The sequence below is a fragment of the Astyanax mexicanus genome, chromosome 2 (assembly GCF_023375975.1).
Source record: "Astyanax mexicanus isolate ESR-SI-001 chromosome 2, AstMex3_surface, whole genome shotgun sequence".
Classification (NCBI taxonomy): Eukaryota; Metazoa; Chordata; class Actinopteri; order Characiformes; family Acestrorhamphidae; genus Astyanax; species Astyanax mexicanus.
Window position 1 is genome coordinate 35,718,300 of NC_064409.1, and position 21,435 is coordinate 35,739,734.

The following is a 21,435-nucleotide window of genomic DNA, read 5'->3' on the forward strand; positions in this document are numbered from 1 at the left end:
AGCTTTAGAGACTCCTACAGAACACTTGAAGCCGCCTGTCCACTCTCTACCTTACTTAAATTTTTTTAGATCAGTAACAAGAATCATCCACAAAATCTGCAAGTTTGGAAATGGATAAAAATAAAAAAAACATAACAAAATAAAACGTTTGGAGAACATGAAATGTTTGAATTGTATTTAGTAAAATATTGATTTAAAAATTAAGTTTAGGTAAGTTTATTTATTATATTTTGACAGTTGCAAATGTAATAATAATAATAAAAAAAATGGTGAAATGACCCCTGGTTTTTAATGACAGTTTTCATGCATGTTGGCATGTTCTCCTCCACCAGTCTTACACACTGCTTTTGGATAACTTTGTGCCACTCCTGGTGCAAAAAAATCAAGCAGTTCAGATTGGTTTGATGGCTTGTGATCATCCATCTTCATCTTGATTATATTCCAGAGGTTTTCAATTTGGTAAAAATGAAAGAAATTCATAATTTTTAAGTGGTTTCTTATTTATTTATAAGAGACATAACCTTAAACTCTGATTGTTGTCATATTTACTTTTTTAATAGTCCATACATGTAGTAATTTAAATGTTAGATAGTGAGGGTGCCCTCTTGTGGTGTAATATTTGTCCAGCAACTGTAATGTTGACAATATTATAGAATGTTATAAATGTAGTATTAATAGTAAATATTATTTTATTGCTTTTTAACTCAGTAGATACATGCAGAAGATCGTTTCAGCAACAAATGTGACAAAAGGCTCCTCCTCCTTTTTGGCCGTTATCTCTTCCCTACGCCGTAAGGGTCCGAGGTGTCACCAGCCTTCTCATCCCCACTCTGTAGCTTTTCGGACAGGTGATGCAGGGCGCATGTAGGTAATAAGCAGCCTCCGTATGGTTGAGGCAAGATCCTTAAAAACACACATTTGCAGTGATCATCACATTCCATCACAGAATCAATGTTTAAAGTCAGCTTGAGAAAATCAATTACTCACTGAGGGAAGATCAGTGTTAAAGATTTAAAGATCAACTTACTGTCCTCTAGAGTGACTTTCCAAACTAAGAAAAATGAAGAAAAAAATTTGTTACTTAAATTTAAGAGGAGCATCGTGTTTTGTTGTGTTGGAGCAACATGTCAGGGTTCCTCTGTTAAAGTTCCCTGTTTAAACACTCTTTAAACCTGACCATTAACACATTTAAAATACAGATATAAATCATGTTTTTTTTTTGCAGGGAAATAGCCAAACTATGTTGGCAACAGACTCTTCAGGACTACAACTGGGCAACCCTGAACTACAGTATGCCTATATTTAAAAAAAAAAAAACAGTAGTGCCAGAAAAAGAACTCTATTTTCTGTAAGTTACAAAACAGTTAATTACCAAAGTTTATGTGTAAATTAACACTCCGATCTTGGCAGGAGGGGTGATAGATAAATTCCTTTTTTTTTTTACTTTTACATGATTTACTGCAGTTAGAAACATTTTTATTTACTTTTTTCATAGCTAGTTTAGCTAATAGCTGTTTAAAAATGCATTTTAAGTTGTCATGTTGAGTAAAAATATATACAGAAGACTGCAAGCTGTCATATAAATAAGACTATAAGTTTACTTGTTGTAGAATGTTATAAATGTACAGAAAATGTACAAGCACTACAGCTGTATCTAAACACCTGGAGGCCATTATGGATATCCTTGTCTGCAAGCAATGAAACTCATGTAAAAAGCAGCCTCATCATGAAGCAACAACTTAATCCTGTGTTCATTTGATTGGAAACCAACTTACTAACTATGAAGTTTAAAAATGTAGCTGTAAAAACAAACAGATTGTTTACAGGCACATCACGCACTTCAAGGAACAGCCGACTTTTGTCATTTTAAGGAGAAATAAGTACAGAGAAAATACTGCAAAAATGAATAGGGAAAAGCTTGCAAAAAACATCACAGTTTAACAGAGTTCTGATCTACATGAAAATTAATTTACTAACTTGTTTTCCAACTAATTTGATCTGTATCTCCAGGCTGCATGTGCTACACTAAAATGTTTTGAAAACAGTTATGTACCCTGACATCTGAACTCTCAACATATCAGCGCATGGTATATCTGTGGCACATATTAAATGTTTATGAGGCAATTACGATTATGCTTGTTAAATTAATTTTTAATTATTTTTTATTAGTTATTAGAACTACTACTACAACATTTTACCTAATTATCTACCGGAATAAATATATAGAAAAAGATAAATAATAGATGCATAAAATGTATAAATAATTAATTCAGTATATTCACATGAAATTAAAAATTTTATTAAACAATTAATTATTTTTATTAAACAAAATAATTAATTTAATATTTACTGACATGAGCTATTACAAACATGATATCTCTGAAATAACAACTTGTAGTGCAGGATCACTGCAGACCAGCATGACTAAAAACTAACATCAAACCTTGTATCTCCAAAATCATTCAGTAAAATATACATTCTAATTAGTTTTGAGGTATTTTTGTTTATTTATTCATTAATTTAAAAAAAATTTCAAAGGTGTCAAAAGTATTTTCATTCATTACTCAGGTAGAAGTATAGATACTAGGGTTTAAAAAAGTATCAACTCAAGCTTTTTACTCAAGTAAAATTGTAAAAGTACTGGATTAAAAACTACTTTAAGTATAAAAGTAAAACTTATGTAAGGAAGTCTATAATGCAATATAGTGCAGTTGTAATATACTGAGTTGTAAATATTAAACAAGCTTTATGTGTTTAAATCATTGCATTACGAGTAAATATTATTTTATTGCTTTCTAAGTCAGTAGATACATGCAGAAGATCGTTTCAGCAACAAATGTGACATAAGGCTCCTCCTCCTTTTTGGCCCTTATCTCTTCCCTACGCCGTAAGGGTCCCAGGTGTAACCAGCCTTCTCATCCCCAGTCTGCAGCTTTTCGGACAGGTGATGCACGGCAATATGTAATAAGCAGCCTCTGTATGGTTGAGGCAAGATCCTGCTGTGATCATCACATTTCATCACAGAATTATTTCTCTTATTTTATGTTTAAACTCAGCTTGAGAAAATCAATTACTCACTGACTGAAGATCAGTGTTAAAGATTTAAAGATCAACTTACAGACTTAATCTTCCAGTGGGACTTTGCATACTAAGAAAAATGAAGAAAAGAAATTGTTACTTGAATTTAAGAGGAGCATCACGTTTTGTTGTATTGGAACAACATGCCAGGGTTCCAGTTTCCAGTTTCTATTTAAATACACTTTTTAAACCTGATCATTAACACATTCAAAATGCAGATCTATATCATGCATGTTTATGCAGGGAAATTGCCAAACTAAGTTAGCATAATTAAAAGTAAAGATTATATATATTATACTACACTGTATATTATATTTATATAGTAGTCTTAGAAAAGTACGTACTTAGAAACGTACTTCTTTGTGTTTTGGCAGACAGAAAATGTCTTTAAAAAACTTTCTGGTAGGAGGGATGATAGATTATTGCCATTTTTTTCTTGCATGATTTACTCCAGTTATTAACAATTTGTATAGCTAGATTAGCTATCTAAAAAAAGAAGCTGTTTAAAAACAGAACATTCATGTATTCCACTTACATTTCCATTGTTTTGAGTAAGACTGTTAACTGTCATATAAAAAAGACTATCAGTTTACTTGTTGTAGAATGTTAACTTTTTACTTAAGTATTGGATTAAAAACTACTTTAAGTATAAAAGTAAAACTTATGTAAGGAATCTATCCTGCACTCATACTAGGCTACATACATCTGCTATGTTCTTGCTGAAGTGGGACATAACGTGTGCAGATGTAATGGATCATGTGAAAAACAATAGGGTGTCAGAATGGTATATGTGTATACGTCTCATCAATTAAATTCACTCCATCATGGAGAGATTTATCTGGATTGGGTTTTATAAAGTTATTTTTTAATGATGATTACGTGAAAATATAAGTTTTGCAATGTAAATGTAAAAAGTTTTGCTAAAAAATAATTACTCCAGTAAAGTATCAATACCCACCATTTCTAATTAAGTAAGACACCGAAGTATTTGTATATCGTTACTTGACACCTCTGGAAATTTTGCCACAATATAAAGAACAGCTGCCAGATTCACTTTATGCCAGGTTATACTCTAACCTGCATTTACTTTTCAGTGATCTTCCTTTTCCAGTTTGTATAATCCAGCTATTTTTTAAACGGGGGTTTCATCAAACTGAGTTTGTATCTTATTGTTTGTATATGATTACAGTTTCATAATTTACCATTATCCATTTTGGTCATATCTTAGAAAAGGCAAATTCTAAATTTGTATATGTTTGTTTTTTTTGGGGTTTTTTTTTACCCTGGATGAAAAATAATAAACTGCTGCCACACTTGCCACCTACAAAGGGAGACTCACAAAAAATTCAGAATGACTGTGCTGGCATAAGCGGGTGTACATGCATGTGTGCGTGCTTTCTCCCCCTGCATGTGCTACATTTGATTCGGGGTTGTGTGTAAAGTAGACTATGTGAAAAGGTTACTTTAGAAATATTGCTTATTAAGGGGTTGGCATTTAGAATGGCACTTCTGAACAAACCTTCTCTAAACCTTTTATAATCTTCTCTAATTTCTCTCCAGTAAATTATTTAAACTATTATACTGTACCTGTTGTTACAGTGCAGGAAATACAAAAGACTTGGGATTGAAAATCATGTGAAATATTAACAGTCTCTCTGTATTAACAGAGAGAGAAAGATTTGGAAAGAAAAGACTGTTACTTCAAAAGAAGTAGGATAAACTAATTTTAATACCCTTGATTTTAGATTTTTTTTAAAGTAATGAGCAAGTGTGTCTGGCCTACAGCAGTTTAGCTTCAAGCTTTTATGGCAGCTGATTAAGGCATAAGAAGAGGTTTGGGAAATGCTTATTTCCAAATTATTCCTGTTTTTGGTACATAAACCCAAATAGTGTCATAATAAGCAACATGAGTCAATGATAGACAAGATAATATTTGTGGATGTGCTAACATATTCTCATCATGTGCTCGAGTGAGCGGCTGATAGTCTTCCCTCAAACACTTTTGATAAGTTCTGACCTCTGCATACCAGCAACACCCAACAAAACCTGTCATTTAGATCTGCCACACAGATAGACAACAGTGGCCTTCAATAGGACCCTCTGTGTGCTGTGTTAAAATATCACAGCTAGTACTTTCTTTCTCAGATGACATGATGTTCAAGGTGAAGCCTGATAGCATGATAATCACGGTCAAGGTCTAAATCGAGGTCTGTTGACATTACTGTCTTGTTCTCTGCATGTTTTTGTTCCAGCTGCATCTGTACACAGACTCCTGTTAGTAATCTGATCAATTATAGCATGGAGGAATTTAATAAATATATAAAATTATCTGTAAAAACACACAGGAATAACACACGACAATGCATTCTGCATATGGCAGTGCACAGTATACTCACTCTGCAGTCTCTAGAACAGTATAGTTGTGGGAGGAACCACAGGAGGGGCCCTCACAGCCACTGTGGAAAAATGATCACCACATGCCAAGTCATGCAGATGCCATAATCACTCGTTAGTCACCAGTGTACATTCATGTGTTATTTCTGACTGTGTCTCACAGCACACTTCATTATTCACTGTTCAGCTACTGTGACTGTGAAGTATAAAAAATGTAATGTCAAAACCTCTGCTAAAAAAATCTGAAAGTCACACAAGTTTAATTGATTATTATTTGTAGATATGTGGAGAATTATTGTAGATTATATACTTTTTCAGTATGTTTTTGTCTTTCATATGTGTTTCCATGTGTACTGAGACCTAGTAACATAACGTCGCTGTCCAATGAAAAACACTTTTCTCCAAATCAGCAGCCTTACAAGAGAGAGAAAAAACCTTGTAAACTTTGAAAAACACTAATTTAAACACATGTTTACTTGCTTATTAAACAAAAATGAGAAGAAAAAAAAATGGCATATTTTTTGAGTCTGATTAAAAAAAATCAATCTTAGACAATTTAACATTTACTTAATAAAGTATTTTTGTGACTACTAAATACATTATTAGTATTATGTAAAAAAAGAATAATAAATGAGCTGGGTTAGTGCTGGAGATAAACTAGCTTCTTTTAAAGGTGTTTTTTTTTTTGGTCTGTTCCAACCATTTGACCATTCAAATATTAATTCTTAAATTAATGATTTACTTTGCATACAACTAGTTCTGACCTGATTTCTAGATAAAATGTTAATAATAGTTATGAAATTGTTGTTGGTACATCATGATTTTAACCACAATAAGAATAACAGAAATTCAAACATGTTTTAAAATCGATATCCATATTCAGAAATGGGTGTGGGCTCTTATGTGATATTATGAAGAATTACCTAATAAGAACCAATATGAATTTACATAATTTACTACAGTCAGAAACCTTTTTAATAGCTAGTGTAACTAAAAGCTGTTTAAAAACAGATAATTCATGTATTCTACTTAAATAGATCTTTTTTAATCATTATTTTGAGCAAGACTATAAGCTGTCATATAAATAAGACTATAAGTTTACTTGTTGTAGAATGTTACAAATGTACAGAAAATGTACAAGCACTACGGCTATTTATAAACACCTGGAGGCCATTAGGGATATCTTTGTCTGCAAGCAATGAAACCCTGGCACGTAAAATCACGTAAAAAAAAAAAAAAAAAGCATCATCATCCTGGAGCTACAACTGTCATCTTCATCCTGTGTTCATTTGATTTAAAACAAACTTACTAACTTGAAAGTTAAAAACTTTGCTGTAAAAACAAACAGACTGTTCACAGGCACATCACGCACTTCAAGTACCAGCCTACTCTTTTCATTTTAAGTAGAAATATATACAGAGGAAATACTGTAAAAAAATATATACTATGAAAAGCTTGCAATAAGCATAAAAGTGAGTTCTGATCTACATAAAAATTCACTTACTAATTTGTTTTCCAACTAATATGATCTGTATCTGCAGGCTGCATATGCTACAATGTTTTGAAGTAATGTATGTAATATTTACTTAACTAGTGATGAGGACAATGACATCTAGACCTTGGTGGATTGTTTTTGTTGTAACCTGCTATCTTGAAAACATTTTGATAATAATGTAGCCTTCTATACAGAAAAAAATATGCACCCCAAATCAGCAGTGACACAACTGCTTCTCAGCTGCTTCACAAGTGTTTTTAGTTTTAATGCGCTACTACCCATTAAGATAGGTCAGCGCATGGTATATATGTGACACATATTAAATGTTTATGAGGCAGTTATGATTATGCTTGTTAAATAAAATTTCCATTATTTTTATTAGTACTACTATAATTAAACAAAGGACCGAATTAACTACACAAATAAATATGTAGCACAAAAATGTAAAAAAGGTTAGAAAATAGATTAATAAAAAGTACAAATAATTAATTCAGTGCACCACCATGAGCAAAAATTAAATTTAACAAAATAATTGATGAAATAATTATCTGTGAACAGAGATGAGCTATTACAAACATGATATCTCTTAAATGATCAGCATGACTAAAAACTTAAAATGCACTCTAACCTGCAATTACTTTTCAGTGATCTTCCTTTTCCAGTTTGTATAATCCAGCCACTGGGGGTTGTTTAAAACTGATGCTGTATCTTAGTGTTTGTATATAATTACAGTTATTTAAATTAACCATTATCCATTACATACAAAAAAAATTAACATTGCAAAGTCTGCATTTTGCATTTAAGTTGGCACTTCTAAAAAATCTCAAATTTCTCTCCAGTAAATTATTGAAACTATTATACTGTATCCGTTGTTACAGTGCAGGAAAGACAAAATACTTTTTTTACAATGACCAAAATAATGAACAATACAAAACATCTCTATTGCTTTCATTTTCCTTTATATGATAACATTTTAGGATGGAAATCATGTGAAATATCAAGAGTCTCTCTGTATAGAGAGAGAGAGAGAGAGAGAGAGAGAGAGAGAGAGAGAGAGAGAGAGAGAGAGAGAGAGAGAGAGAGAGAGAGAGAGAGAGAGAGAGAGAGAGAAATAAGATAAACTAATTTTAATAGCCTTGATTTTAGATAAAAAGTGAATGAGAAGCAGTTTAGCTTCAATCTTTTATGGCAATGATAGAAGGAGGACAGTTTTTTTTTAGGTAAGGCTGCTGTTCGAAACAGTGGTCATTTCCATTTCAGATTTGATTAATTTTGTAAGGGACTGTAAGGAATAAGAACTGGTTTGGGAAATACTTATTTCCAAATTATTCCTGTTTTTGGTACATAAACCCTGTCATAAGAAGCAACATGAGTCAATGATAGACAAGATAATATTTGTGGATGTGCTAACATATTCTCATCATGTGCTCGAGTGAGCGGCTGATAGTCTTCCCTCAAACACTTTTGATAAGTTCTGACCTCTGCATACCAGCAACACCCAACAAAACCTGTCATTTAGATCTGCCACACAGATAGACACCAGTGGCCTTCAATAGGACCCTCTGTGTGCTGTGTTAAAATATCACAGCTAGTACTTTCTTTCTCAGATGACATGATGTTCAAGGTGAAGCCTGATAGCATGATAATCACGGTCAAGGTCTAAATCGAGGTCTATTGACATTACTGTCTTGTTCTCTGCATGTTTTTGTTCCAGCTACATCTGTACACAGACTCCTGTTAGTAATCTGATCAACTATAGCATGGAGGAATTTAATAAATATATAAAATTATCTGTACAAACACACAGGAATAACACATGACAATGCATTCTGCATATGGCAGTGCACAGTATACTCACTCTGCAGTATCTAGAACAGTATAGTTGTGGGAGGAACCACAGGAGGGGCCCTCACAGCCACTGTGGAAAAATGATCACCACATGCCAAGTCATGCAGATGCCATAATCACTCGTTAGTCACCAGTGTACATTCATGTGTTATTTCTGACTGTGTCTCACAGCACACTTCATTATTCACTGTTCAGCTACTGTGACTTCTAAAAGTATAAAAAATTAAATGTCAAAACCCCTGCTGTGGAATTGTTGTAAATTATTTGCTTTTTTCTTTCATATGTGTTTCCATACATACTGAGATCTATTGGCAGAAGTAAGTAAGTACAGTGTATGATTTTATTATGAAAAACATTGATATAAACACATGTTTACCTGCTTATTTACAAAAATGTCAGGTAAAATGACTTAACATTTTATTAGAATGTTTAACATTTACTTAAAATATTTTTGTAAAATAGTTTTTTTCATGGTAGTAAAATGTTTTGCTTGTTTTAAGTATTATGTTTAAAATACATTAATGTATCATAGTTGAGCAAAAAACAAATCTATTTTGATAACTTTTACTTTTCCAGGTTTTTCATAGTAAATTACACAATTACACATTGGGTAAAATATCTCAAAAGAACCCATAATTATGTTTGTTATAGTAGTAAAATCTGTGAAAAGTTCCTTACAGCACTTTGCCCTTCACTTTAACGCGTGAAGTTCCTAAACTTCTGTGTGTTTGTTCATCTCACCTTGGTTACAGAATGTAAGAATGCTTGAGATAGACTAAGTCTGTTCCAACCATTTGACCATTCAAATATTAATTCTTAAATTAATGTTTTATGTTCCATAAAAACTGTTCTGACCTGATTTCTAGATAAAATGTTAATAATAGTTGGAAAATTGTTGTTGTGTCAATAGTGTTAAATCATGATTTTAACTTTAAAATATTTAGTCATGTTCCCACAATAAGAATTTACAAAATTCAAACATGAATAGGTTGGTCACTAAATTTGTATGATTCAATTTTGAAAAATGGTATCAATATTCAGAAATGGGTCTGATATTATGATGAATTAACCAATAAGATCCAAAATTAAAAAATTAAATCAAATACTTGACTTTTCCTGAAAATAAAAAAAAGCTCCTAAAATTATTTAAATGCTTTAATTATTATTACTAAAATTAAGCAGGACACTACTTCATCAATGCTTAAAGCATACTGTAAAACTGCATTAAGTAACACTTGAGGCTGATAAATTCCACTTTTAATGTTTTAATAAAGCTGCCATTATGTACTCTGTTTAGAGGCCTACGCTAAAACTATCTGAACTACACTGAATGTCTTGTATCTTTAATTGACTATTATTTATAGATGTGTGGAATGTTTGTTAGTTTGTTGTTTTGGTCTATAGGAATTCCAGTATTTCCATGTGGACTGACACAAATTAAGTTAAATAAGTAATTTGCTAAAAATTACACTTTTTATATTTTAATCACTTTTTTGAGCTTAAAAATATTCCTACATTTGTTAAAAGATGCTGGGTGAATATTAAAGCCAACTTGAGTATTTGAGTATTCTGTAAGTGCCTTTAAATGAACACATTTCAGAAAAGTTGCAGAAAGATAATGAGGATACTGGAATATGCTGCTAAAGGAGTACATCAACAATAAACAGCAGTTTTTTAACAGATAATCTCACTGTAAATACAAGTGTTCAATTCACTTGAAGAATAAAACAGCATTATACTTACACAACTGAGTTGGATGAGTTGTCCTGTGGGTTAATGGCATGAGGAGGTACAACATGATCACTACAAAAAGAAATAGAAATTGCCATTAATGTTTTTCATGCATCCATACTACTCCTTCTCAAACAGACATCACAATATGTTCTGTAGATATTCATAGTCATTGTGTCTTCTTACCTTGTACTATTTTTTGTGCGATTATGGAAGAGGGGTGATCCCAAAACCGAACCCAGGAGAAGTAAACTGAAAGGCCAGGTACAGAGCATGCTGGAAACGTAGTGACCAAATGGGGCTGAAACAGACAACTGGATCACCTTTATACACTATAATCACTCCCACACTGAAACAATGATTGTTTATCTCCACAGATATTTCTCACGGACCTGACCAGTGTTTATCATGGACACAACAAGGACACACGTATTCACATAAAAAACAAAAACATTAGGGCAGATTAATTGGTCTGTCTCGATGTCATGGACATTGCTGGCCCCTCACAGTGACAGAGCCACCCAATAAATCACATTTCACTGTTAACTTGCCATGAGAACATGTCTATAACCAGGGTTTTGAGTGTTACCCTGCTGCTCTGTGTGAATGACCTTGGTTTTCTCCTGCTTTCACTGCTACAAACTCTCACTTTTCTCAGAAAACAAGTATTTCTGTTATTTTCTCACCAGGAAATTTGACCGACACCTATGCTGATCACACACAGACACACACATCTGCATCTAAAAGTCTGTGGGTTACTGCTCCAGGCTCTTTACATTGCTAACACACATGAGCATCTAAAATAACTCTACTGGATGTCTTCTGTAAAGATCACTGATATATGCTAAATATCAAATCCAACTTTTGTTGACTTTGTTTGACCTGACAAATAACTTTTTTTAGTTTATTTCAGTACTAGAAAAAAAGTAAACCAGCTCTGTCTTACATTTAAGGTAACCTTATTGAGGTAAACTGAAGCATTACTGAACTGACTGGCTTGAGCCAAAGGATGTGGCACATGTACAAATTTGACACTGGACAGGATTCCCTAATGGGAGAAATCATTTGGAGAATGAAAATTACTGCTAATACTCTGTTTAGCAGATAGTAAAGAATTGTAGATACTAGGGGTGTGCTATATCGTATATCACCAACATTTTTTAATATTGTGAATGATATTATACCCTGAAATATCATGCCATATCACCCACCCCTATTTATCACATCAGGGTACTATTTTTTTTTTTGCTGTTTCTCACAATGTTCTCATTTCCCATTATATGTCTAGATACTAGAGACAGTATCCAGTGCCCAGTATAATTCATTTGTCTTCAGTCCTGGATATATGGAGATAAATGGAGTGCATTATTAGTATCATGACATTCTGGATTATTGACTTCTGTAACAAATCTGATAAAAATCGTGGAATTATTTTAGGGCCATATCACCCACCCCTAGTAGATACACATTATAAGAGATATGATTTTGTGTCTGTAATGACAGGGAAAAAAATGGTTTACTGTGGTGGTGTTACTCAGTGGCAATCATGAGTAACAAGTCCTTTGCTTCTTGTTCCAGTGTGAGCTGTAGTATTGAGACTTCATTACACCAACATTTAGAGACATGTGAAAAAGAAAAAAGTAATATTGGGTCAGTTTGACTGTTTTTAACCTTCTCATTTACACATACAGTTCTCTATTATTGGAAACAAACCAAATATACTGGTCCAAAAAAATAAGTGTTTAGTTATTCACCTCAGAAAACCAGAATGCAGGCAGTGGCTGAATGCCGAACTCAGCACCAATGATTGGAACATGTTAGCTTGGATGCTAACTGTTTTCAAGATTAATTAATTGCTGATTTTTGATATCAGAATGATACATAAGGTAGGTTCTGCTGTTTAATATAATGTGTATGCAGGGTGCGAATTATACAATGATAATTGGGGGGGTCAAGTGTTTCTTAACGCGTGTAAATATAATACAATAGTTGGTAGTCTCAACTGAGAAGGGGGGGACGTGGATTCTTATTTGAATGTTCTGTTCCACCTTAAAAGCGCTAAGCCTGTGTGCCGCGACAGCAGAATTTAAGGCGGAATGGTAAATTAGCAGCATTAAGGTGGGGCAGCAAGTTCATGTTGAGTTATTTATGTAAGGAAAAGTTTGTTTAAAGTGCATATTTAAAAAAGCTAAGTAGATAACAAGCTACTTACACGTAACGCTGTAGCTTGAGCAGCGCGCGTACCTTAACTTACACACAAGCCACCTGGCGAATAATGAGGCAGCAGACAGGTAAATCAGAGTAACGCTTATTAACACGGAATGGTATGATCCACTTTAGGGGTGCTTAAAAATCGTATTACAATATTCTTCCAGGCATAGATACTGTATTGTTTTTGTAGTATTTAACATTATATGTAAGAAATATATTTAAATGTTTTGACCCCCCAGACTATTGTATTTACCCCTTTAGGGGGGTTGAAGTCTTAATTGGGGGGGTCAATACCCCCCGTAATTCAAACCCTGTGTGTATGATGTCTATACGTTACTTTGGTCTTCAGTTATGAAGGTCAGAACACCAGCACCTGTATACAGTGCCATCACTGTTTTTAGGTTTTCTAATTCTGTGTATTTACGTGTGTATTCTGTGTTTATATCTGATTTCCATTTTCGCATCGTGCAAATCATTGTACCCTATGAATGCTGCCCTAATGAATGTTAAGTACAGGAACTGTAGGTGGGTACAAGTATAAATGAAGAGATAACTTGCAAAAAGATATAAAGGTATGTTTACCATTATCCTTATCATGTGTCAGTGTCACTGCAATGCTGAGAATGACCCACCACCCAAATACGTAATACCTGCTTTGTGGTTGTCCTATGGGGTCCAGACCACCGAAGAACAGTCTGAAAGAAGGATAATAAAGTGTGCAGAGAAACCGAGAGACTACAGTCTGTAATCGTAGAACTACAGTGTTCCTGTATAATCAGTGAAGCTGATAATGGACAAGTGTATAAACAAAGCTGTGATGTTTTCTTATATAATAAAGTGTTCATGTTTTTATTTACAGTACAGTAGAGCTGACCAAACACAGGGGAGAAAGAAATGGGTTTTTGGAATCTGTTGGTGCCTCCCATGAAATGTAAAAACCAGTTTTACAGCTTGTGTAGTGTAGGTAAAGTTAGGCTCCTCTTTACTTGGTGCAGCAAAGTGCATCAAAGAAGCAATATCATCAGTGATGAAAGAAGAGCATACAGAGATGAACTTCTAGATACATGCATATCACTGTCAATCACAGCAAGAGCTTTGTCAGTCTCCATACTGGTGCTCACATACAATGCATAGATAGGACAGGTAAGTGTTGTGTTGTGTTCATTTCCATACAGGAATGACACTAAAATAGTAGTGTTAATTTTGTGTGTGGCACTGGTATGAATGTATTATGTGGTATTGCCGGGGGTTTTGCTTTACTGAAGAGAAGCAACCTGATCCAACTACATCTCATTGTTATGTCTTGAAAAGATCTAGAATATTTTTACACCATATTTTGCACCACAATGCAGACCATTTTGTTTCTTATTCGTGAACAAGCTATTTTTTTCCTTTCTCCAATGATTGCATCAGTTCCTTTCGAAATGTATCCGAAAGTATTAAAGTTATCCATCCAATCTATTTTAGGGCCTAGGAAGAAATCAAAATAATGCACAAATTTCTGGTGAGAAAAGAAAAAACTGTCACAATGAAACCAGATTTGACATATGCTCTTTAATGAACATGAGACTCTCTCTTGCAGTTATTAACAAATAAGTTAACGCACATATGTATGGACATGAAGTAATATTGAAGGATTAATCAAATACAAAAACAAAACAAAGCAGGATGTATTATCATCAGGTCACCTAATATATGTATATAATAATATGTATAATATTTGATTAATAATTGTATAAATATTAATATTTGTTCATAATTTGATTATACACTCCTAAATGGAAGTTGCTGTAAGTAAAATGGAATGTTTGACAGCTCAGTCTAAATAAATAAACTTACAGATTTATAGATTATATCATTTTATAATTTACATATACCATTTATAATTTAAATGTGACTGAAAAAATATTTGGAATCACAGAATCACAAGTTACACAATCCAGTTAGGTGTTCGATCACTGGTACACACTTACCCCATTTCACTTTATCCAACATAACAGACAAAGACACTAAATAACATACACATTAACACTTACAGAAGTATTCTGTATTTAAACCAACTCAGGCAAGATATGGGAGAGAAATCCATCAAATATCAGCTGCTCTTCATCTAGCGCTATTCCTCTCCCATCTCCTGCCATGTCTAGGTCTTAATTCTTTCAGTTCTTTTTCTTATCGGAAATCTTCTGCAGAGAACATGCCCTTGGCCCTGCGCAGGATGGAGTCCTTGGAAGCGTCGTATGGGTGCTCTTTTGACGGGATTTCCAACACAGCGGGAATGGACTGCATATGGGCATCGATGGCATGGCGGATCATCTCTGCAATGAACTGGTTGATGAGGATGATGCCAATGTCACTGCGAGCCAGGAAACTCCTGTTTCAATAAATAAACAAAATAAATGATACTTGTAAACCAGATTTTGATCTACAACAAATATCTTATATAACATTATGCAGGGAACCAATAGGGTGAATGGACATCATCTTTAATTGTGTTACACTGTCCAGCATGTTTATTTACACTGCTGTGGTTAACATCTACAGAACGCTTTTAGAAATACAATGAAGCTGCTTTTGGTGCAACACAGTGCACTGTGGCAGGCTGCAGCTCTCTCCATTAAAATGAAAAGACCACGTTGAGAAATGTCATGATTCCATCAGGCAAACACTAAGCAAATACTTTGTACATGGCAGAATAGGAAAGAGGAAGTCTGTTCAAGACATCACTCAGTTCAAGTTGTTTTGTAAGGAGGAATAGCCAAAAATTTCCCCAGATTATTGTGCAGAATTATACACCAAATGGGCTGCCAGAAATGTTTGAAGTTGTAGCTGCTCAGAGGGGTCACAGTAGTTATTGAATGCAAGGGCACACATTCTTTCTTTAAAAAAAAGATACTTAGTATTGGATAATTTGCACCCATCTCAGTTGGGTTTAGGTCAGGGGATTGATATATATATATATATATATATATATATATATATATATATATATATATATATATATATACACACAATGGTTTTGACAAAACATTTTAACTTATCGACAACCTATGTCAACGTTATGCTTAAATAAGCACTTCCAGTTTATTTATAGAGCCCTCTCTTCACAATACTGCTATACTCTGTATATATGGATACTGACATACAGGTTAATAGCTAACCCAGATTATTTTAGTTTAGCTAGGCTAGCTGCCTTTATATTGCTAGTTTATTTGTTCTTTAACCGTTCAATAGTTAATTAAATATCTATATGTTACACTAAACTAAAGACACATGGGTCGAACCCACAAGTAACAGTAAATTAAAGCAGGTTTAGCACCCTTTAGCTACTGCTCTTAGCTGCGCCTATAAAGCTAGCTTAGCATGCTAGTTGGCATAGCTAATACGGCTAAAGTGGGGAAACGATCGACGCTTAAATCAGTTCCTCTATAAACATTTCAGACTGAGGACGGTGAGATAAGACTGAAACAGAGCGCGGCGCTGGTGAAGCTCAGGAGGAGGAAAATAAGGTCTTACTTGAAGGTCTCCTCTATCTCTGTGATACTGGTGTCCTTCTCCACCACCAAGAAATTGGGTTTACGGTTCTTGTTGAGCTCTCCGATCCCCCCCAGCAGGAAGCCCGTGCAGGTGTCCTCATCCCCGATCACTGCGATCAGCTTACCCCGTCCAGCCATGGCGGATCGCGGCGGTGAGAAGAAATATCAGCAAATAACAGACAGAAATCTATCCGCCTACTCCTGCTGCTGTCTTCACCCTGGATCATATGCTGCAGTCAGCTGACCAGCACTTCCGCTTTACCTTCCACAGCAGAGCTAAAATAGCTGACTGATCTCAGATCAGACTCAACACCACCAGCACTGCTGCTGCCAGATACTACTCAGGGCATTACTCCAGAATGCACAGACCCAGGGCCAGGGCTAGCCATCCAGGCTCCCTAGGCAAAATTCTTTGTGGTGCCCCAACCCACTTTTTTTTCCTTAGTTTGAGCTCTCATTACTCCACAATGCTACAGTAATACTTGATACTTATGTCATTAGTAGAATAGAAAGGCTTCTTTGAGAATGTAATGGTATCTTTTAATAACAGTTTGATTAGCTGGTTTTATAGAACTCCAAATCTGGTTTATGCAAAACCAAATGGGCATTTTTTTTCTAGGTTTAACGTCCCATTATTCCAGAATGCTATAGTAATATCACATTAGCTATTATAACATGAGAATGGGATCTTTATTAATTTAGTGGTCTGATATGATAACTCTTTGATTTTCTTGTTTTATAGGACCAAATTCTGATCTATATACAACCAAATAGGCAATTTTCATACATTTGCCGTCCCATTCATTAAATTTCTTACAGTATGATTACTTGAACATACATAATGAAAATATAATAAGTGTTCTTCCGTAGTAAGGGTCGCCACCTATCAGAAATGAAAATAAGGGACACCCACCAAATAAATAGATGATTACAAATATATGTTTATATACATGTATATACATATATATGTGTTCATTAACTTATTTATTACTGGACAGCACTTTGGTCAGAGTTTGTTGTTGTAAAATGTGCTTTATAAATAGAATTTAGATTTTATTTTATTTTTTTTATATTTTGTTTTTTATTTTAGTGTTCTTTATTTATTTTTTGTTTTTATCTATTTTCTTATTAAGCTTTGCTTGTTTATTTATTTTTATTTTGTTTATTTTAGTTTATTTTTTTCATTTATTTATATTTATTTTTATTTAGTTAGTTAGTTTTTCCTTTTATTTTCTTTATTTATTATTATTTTTTTCTTACTATATTGTTGTTTTCTTATTTTATATTAGTTTAGTTAAGTTAATTATTTTCTTTCTTATTTTCTTTCTTATTTTTGTTTATTTTCTTATTTGGTTTTGCTTGTTTTGTTTTTTTTACTAGTTTATTTTACTATAGTTTATTACTATTATTATTATTATATTATATTATATTATTATTATTGTTTTAGTTTAGTTTAGTTTATTATTTTATTTTAGTTGATTTATTTTATTTTATTTCGAGTTGATTGCACGTAGAACAAAAAAACTGAAGATACTTCACAAAGTAGTAGTAGGAGATGATTTTATGTCAGTAGGCGGCGATGTGTTCACACACCATGTGACTCACCACTACAGAAGAAGCCTCCAGCGTCACGTGAGAGACACAAGACGGAAAATAATAATCGTTTGTATCTGTTCCTGATCTGACCTGAGGGGAGGACCGACCATGGTGTGTGAATTTGCTTTATTTTCTCTTTTAAATAGTAGATTTTTCTTTAATAGAGACTCTCTGATGTGTGTTCTGTTGGTAGAAGCTCTCCGGGGTGTGTAGTCAGCTGTCAGCTGTGTGTGTTTTGTTAATAACTGTAGTTCTGTAGTTTTCTTTCACTCTTCTCTGCTGCTCCTGAAACAGCCCCTAAACAACACATCACATCCAGTAGTTACACATAGTGTCTTTATTCACTGTTTGTCTTCTGGAGATTGAAGTTGTTTTAATGTTATAAAGCTGGTCCTATTTTCTCTCTCTCTCTCTCTCTCTCTCTCTCTCTCTCTCTCTCTCTCTCTCTCTCTCTCTCTGTCTCTCTCTCTTCCTCTCCCTCTCCCTCTCTCCACTGAAGACCACAGCACTGACTCAGGGTCTGGAGAGAATACCTGATCAGATAGGATATTTGGTGATCAGTGAGGATGGTGTACTTGCAGTAAGTGTTACTCATTACTATATGTACACAAAAAAATGACTTTTTTTCACTTGTAGCAAATTTAACAGAGCTGAAGAACATAAGCATTAAATTGAGAGTTCACAGGAGGCTTTTTCTGTGCTTTTTTCCCTCTCAGTCTTCAGGAGAGCTGGAGAACGATGAGCACACCGCAGGGGTTATCATGCAGATGGTCCGAACAGCTTGTCGCTTCAGGCTTCATGGAGCAGCAGAGCCACCTTTCAAGCGCATGTCAGGTTAGAGATTTTGAATGACCATAAATCTCTGTATACCAGGGTTCAGATTCTCAAAGACCACTTCAAAATTCAAGCAGTTCAGCTTAGTTTAATGGCTTGTGTTTTTCATCTGTTTCTCTGCATATTGTGTCGGCCTCCTTTCACACTGTTCTTCAATGATCAGATTATCATTCTCAGCATCACACTGATGGTGATGGTGTGTTAGTGTGTGTTTCGCTGGTATGACACTCTATGTTCACTCTATTAAACAATTCTACCTAGCTGCTTCACCGTGTAGATGTAAAGTTAGAGAGAGAAGCTCTTTGGTGCTGCAAAGTTTGTTGGTCATCTTTGAGCCTCATCTGTATATGCAAAGGTTTGAAAGTCAAAGGTTTGGACACACATTAAATTTAGTGTATTTTTTATCAGGATAAAATTATCTGCCTTGTAGATTAATACTAAATTTAACTATGAAGAAAAACTTGGAATTATTTAGTAAAAAGTGTTAAATAAACCAAAATATGTTTTATATTTTAGATTCCTCAGAGTCACTCTTGCTCTTGCTTTGCACATCTTGGCTGGATTTTGTCAGTCAGCTTTATGAGGTAGAATCACCTGGAATGGCTTTCAGTTAACAGCTGTGCTGAACGTGTCAAGAGTTAATTACATGAATTTCTTGCCTCTTAATGTGTTTGAGAGTATCAGATGTTTAAAGTGAATAGCCATATAGTTCTTCCATATTATGGCAAGAAATACTCAACTAAGTAAAGATAAAAATACTTTATGTTGAATACTTGAACTAAATCTGAAAAATTCCAAGAAATTTGAAAGTATCCTCAAGTGCAGTTGCAAAGACCATCGAAAAAATTATGATGAAACTGGCTCTCATCAGAACCACCCCAGGAAGGGAAGACCAAAAGTTACCTCTGTTGCACTGCAAGAAATTGCAAGTTAACAGCACCCATCTAAACGATTCACACAATATTTTGGTTTGTTTAACACTTTTAAGTTTACTACATGATTCCTTCTGTGTTCCTTCATAGTCTGAATGACAACGTAGGGAAAAACAAAATAATAAAAACATTGAATGATAAGGTCTGTCCAAAACCTGCCCAAACCACAGAGCAACCTGCTTAAAGTTATCCTGTTTCAAATCATTAGTTGATTCAATGCATAGTTAATGACTGGTTTTACACAAATAATAATGTTGTAATATCACACTCTTTGTATTTTTTGTCCACAGTGATGTTCGAGGACTATATTTATGCAGTGACGATTTCTGGACAGAAAGTCTTTGTAGTGAAACGGCAGAACAACCAACGGGAACCTGTTAATGTCTAGTAGCGAGGTGCCGTTACAAGTTAACGGACTACACACACGCTTGTAAAGTGCCATCTGTTTAAATAACACACATATATAACATGATAACAATGTAAAGTTAAGAAGAGTCATACTGTAATTCTTATAGTGTGCTTTTTTTGTCTACAGTTAGGGATTCATTTTCTAGTTGCATTTTCCCCCACAACTGGTGGTAATAAATGGCATGAAAATGTGGTCTATATAATTGTTCTCACACTTCACAGAAATATTGCACATATCTGTGACATTTTCACAGTGACTGTAACAGCGTCTCACTTTTGCAAAACCTATTTGAACTACTTTTTAAAACGAATTGAATTGATTAAGCTCCCCTTTTATAAGTATATGACATCTTTTGGGTTATGTCCAGTTGTCCACATAATCCAGAGGCACTTCTGCTTTTTTCTGAGGATGATGGCACTGATCTTTTATTATTATAGATATGTGTAATTTTCTCTGTGGGTTTGATGATCTATACAGCCCTGAAGATCAGGCTGTTTATTCTTTGTTTGTTCCAGCTCTTCCAGAAGTGAAAGTAGCTAATGTCTGTATTTAACAAACCTTTATTAAATTACTGCTTTTTAAAAGTAATATCATGAACTAATTTCTCGGTTTTGCTGTTTAATATTGCTTCTGCTAATTTATGTTCATGTTCTGAGTAAAGTATTATTGCAAGTGCTGGTGGGTAGCAGGGGGAAGCAAGCAAATGGTTTTCTTAGATGGGTCAGCCCGGAAGTAACTGAGACGTGATGTGTTTTATTAACAGTGCTGAGCCCATTCTGTGGGTTGTTGGAGTTGATTTAAAAGGTAGAATAAAATATTATAAAATAATCTGCTGTGAGTTGATCATTTAGCACTGTAACACTGTGACCTTCCCTTTGACTGATGACTCGTCTAAGAGGTAACAAAGGACCCCACAACAACATCCAAAGAACTGCAGGCATTATTTGCCTCACTTAAGGTAAGCGTTCATGACTCCACTGTAAAAAAGAGTCTGGGCAAAAATGGTCTGCATGGCAGTGTTCCTAGACGAAAACCACTGCTGAGCAAAAAGATCATGCTTGTCTTAATATTGCCAGGAAAAGGGCAAACACTTTTTAGAAAGGCATAGATTGTTTTTCTTTCCTACAAAATGAAATCATCATTTAAAAAGTGCTTTATATATTTTCTCAAGTTATATTTGTTTGATATTAAAGTTTGTTTGATAATCTAAAAAAGCATGGTGCTGGTACGAACCCATGTCCTGCACTATAGGTGGCCTCCCTCATCCCTGTGGTGGTGCGTTGATCATCCAACTTCACCTCACTATCACTTTTGTTGCTGAATGCAATCAAATCCTCACAGCAATGCAAAGGGCAGTAATGCAGTTACTCC

The 21,435-nt window shown here is 34.2% G+C and overlaps 3 protein-coding genes across 3 annotated transcripts; 1 reads left to right on the forward strand and 2 right to left on the reverse strand.

The window, feature by feature from the left end:
• Positions 1–200: 200 nt before the first annotated feature.
• zgc:193726 (uncharacterized protein LOC561161 homolog) lies at positions 201–12,825 on the reverse strand. The gene is made up of 8 exons (XM_049474275.1): positions 12,759–12,825; positions 10,733–10,847; positions 10,559–10,618; positions 8,826–8,885; positions 5,475–5,534; positions 3,119–3,148; positions 1,028–1,051; positions 201–903 (listed from the first exon to the last, which is right to left on the reverse strand). The coding sequence occupies exons 2-8, from the start codon at positions 10,819–10,821 to the stop codon at positions 774–776; spliced, it is 453 nt and encodes a 150-aa protein (XP_049330232.1). The 5' UTR covers positions 10,822–10,847; positions 12,759–12,825; the 3' UTR covers positions 201–773.
• A 1,467-nt stretch (positions 12,826–14,292) lies between these two features.
• atp6v1f (ATPase H+ transporting V1 subunit F) lies at positions 14,293–16,538 on the reverse strand. The gene is made up of 2 exons (XM_007245010.4): positions 16,274–16,538; positions 14,293–15,131 (listed from the first exon to the last, which is right to left on the reverse strand). The coding sequence occupies exons 1-2, from the start codon at positions 16,429–16,431 to the stop codon at positions 14,930–14,932; spliced, it is 360 nt and encodes a 119-aa protein (XP_007245072.1). The 5' UTR covers positions 16,432–16,538; the 3' UTR covers positions 14,293–14,929.
• A 1,334-nt stretch (positions 16,539–17,872) lies between these two features.
• Positions 17,873–20,892, forward strand: lamtor4 (late endosomal/lysosomal adaptor, MAPK and MTOR activator 4). The gene is made up of 4 exons (XM_015604727.3): positions 17,873–18,000; positions 18,389–18,469; positions 18,606–18,723; positions 19,946–20,892. The coding sequence occupies exons 1-4, from the start codon at positions 17,998–18,000 to the stop codon at positions 20,041–20,043; spliced, it is 300 nt and encodes a 99-aa protein (XP_015460213.1). The 5' UTR covers positions 17,873–17,997; the 3' UTR covers positions 20,044–20,892.
• The last annotated feature ends 543 nt before the right edge of the window (positions 20,893–21,435 follow it).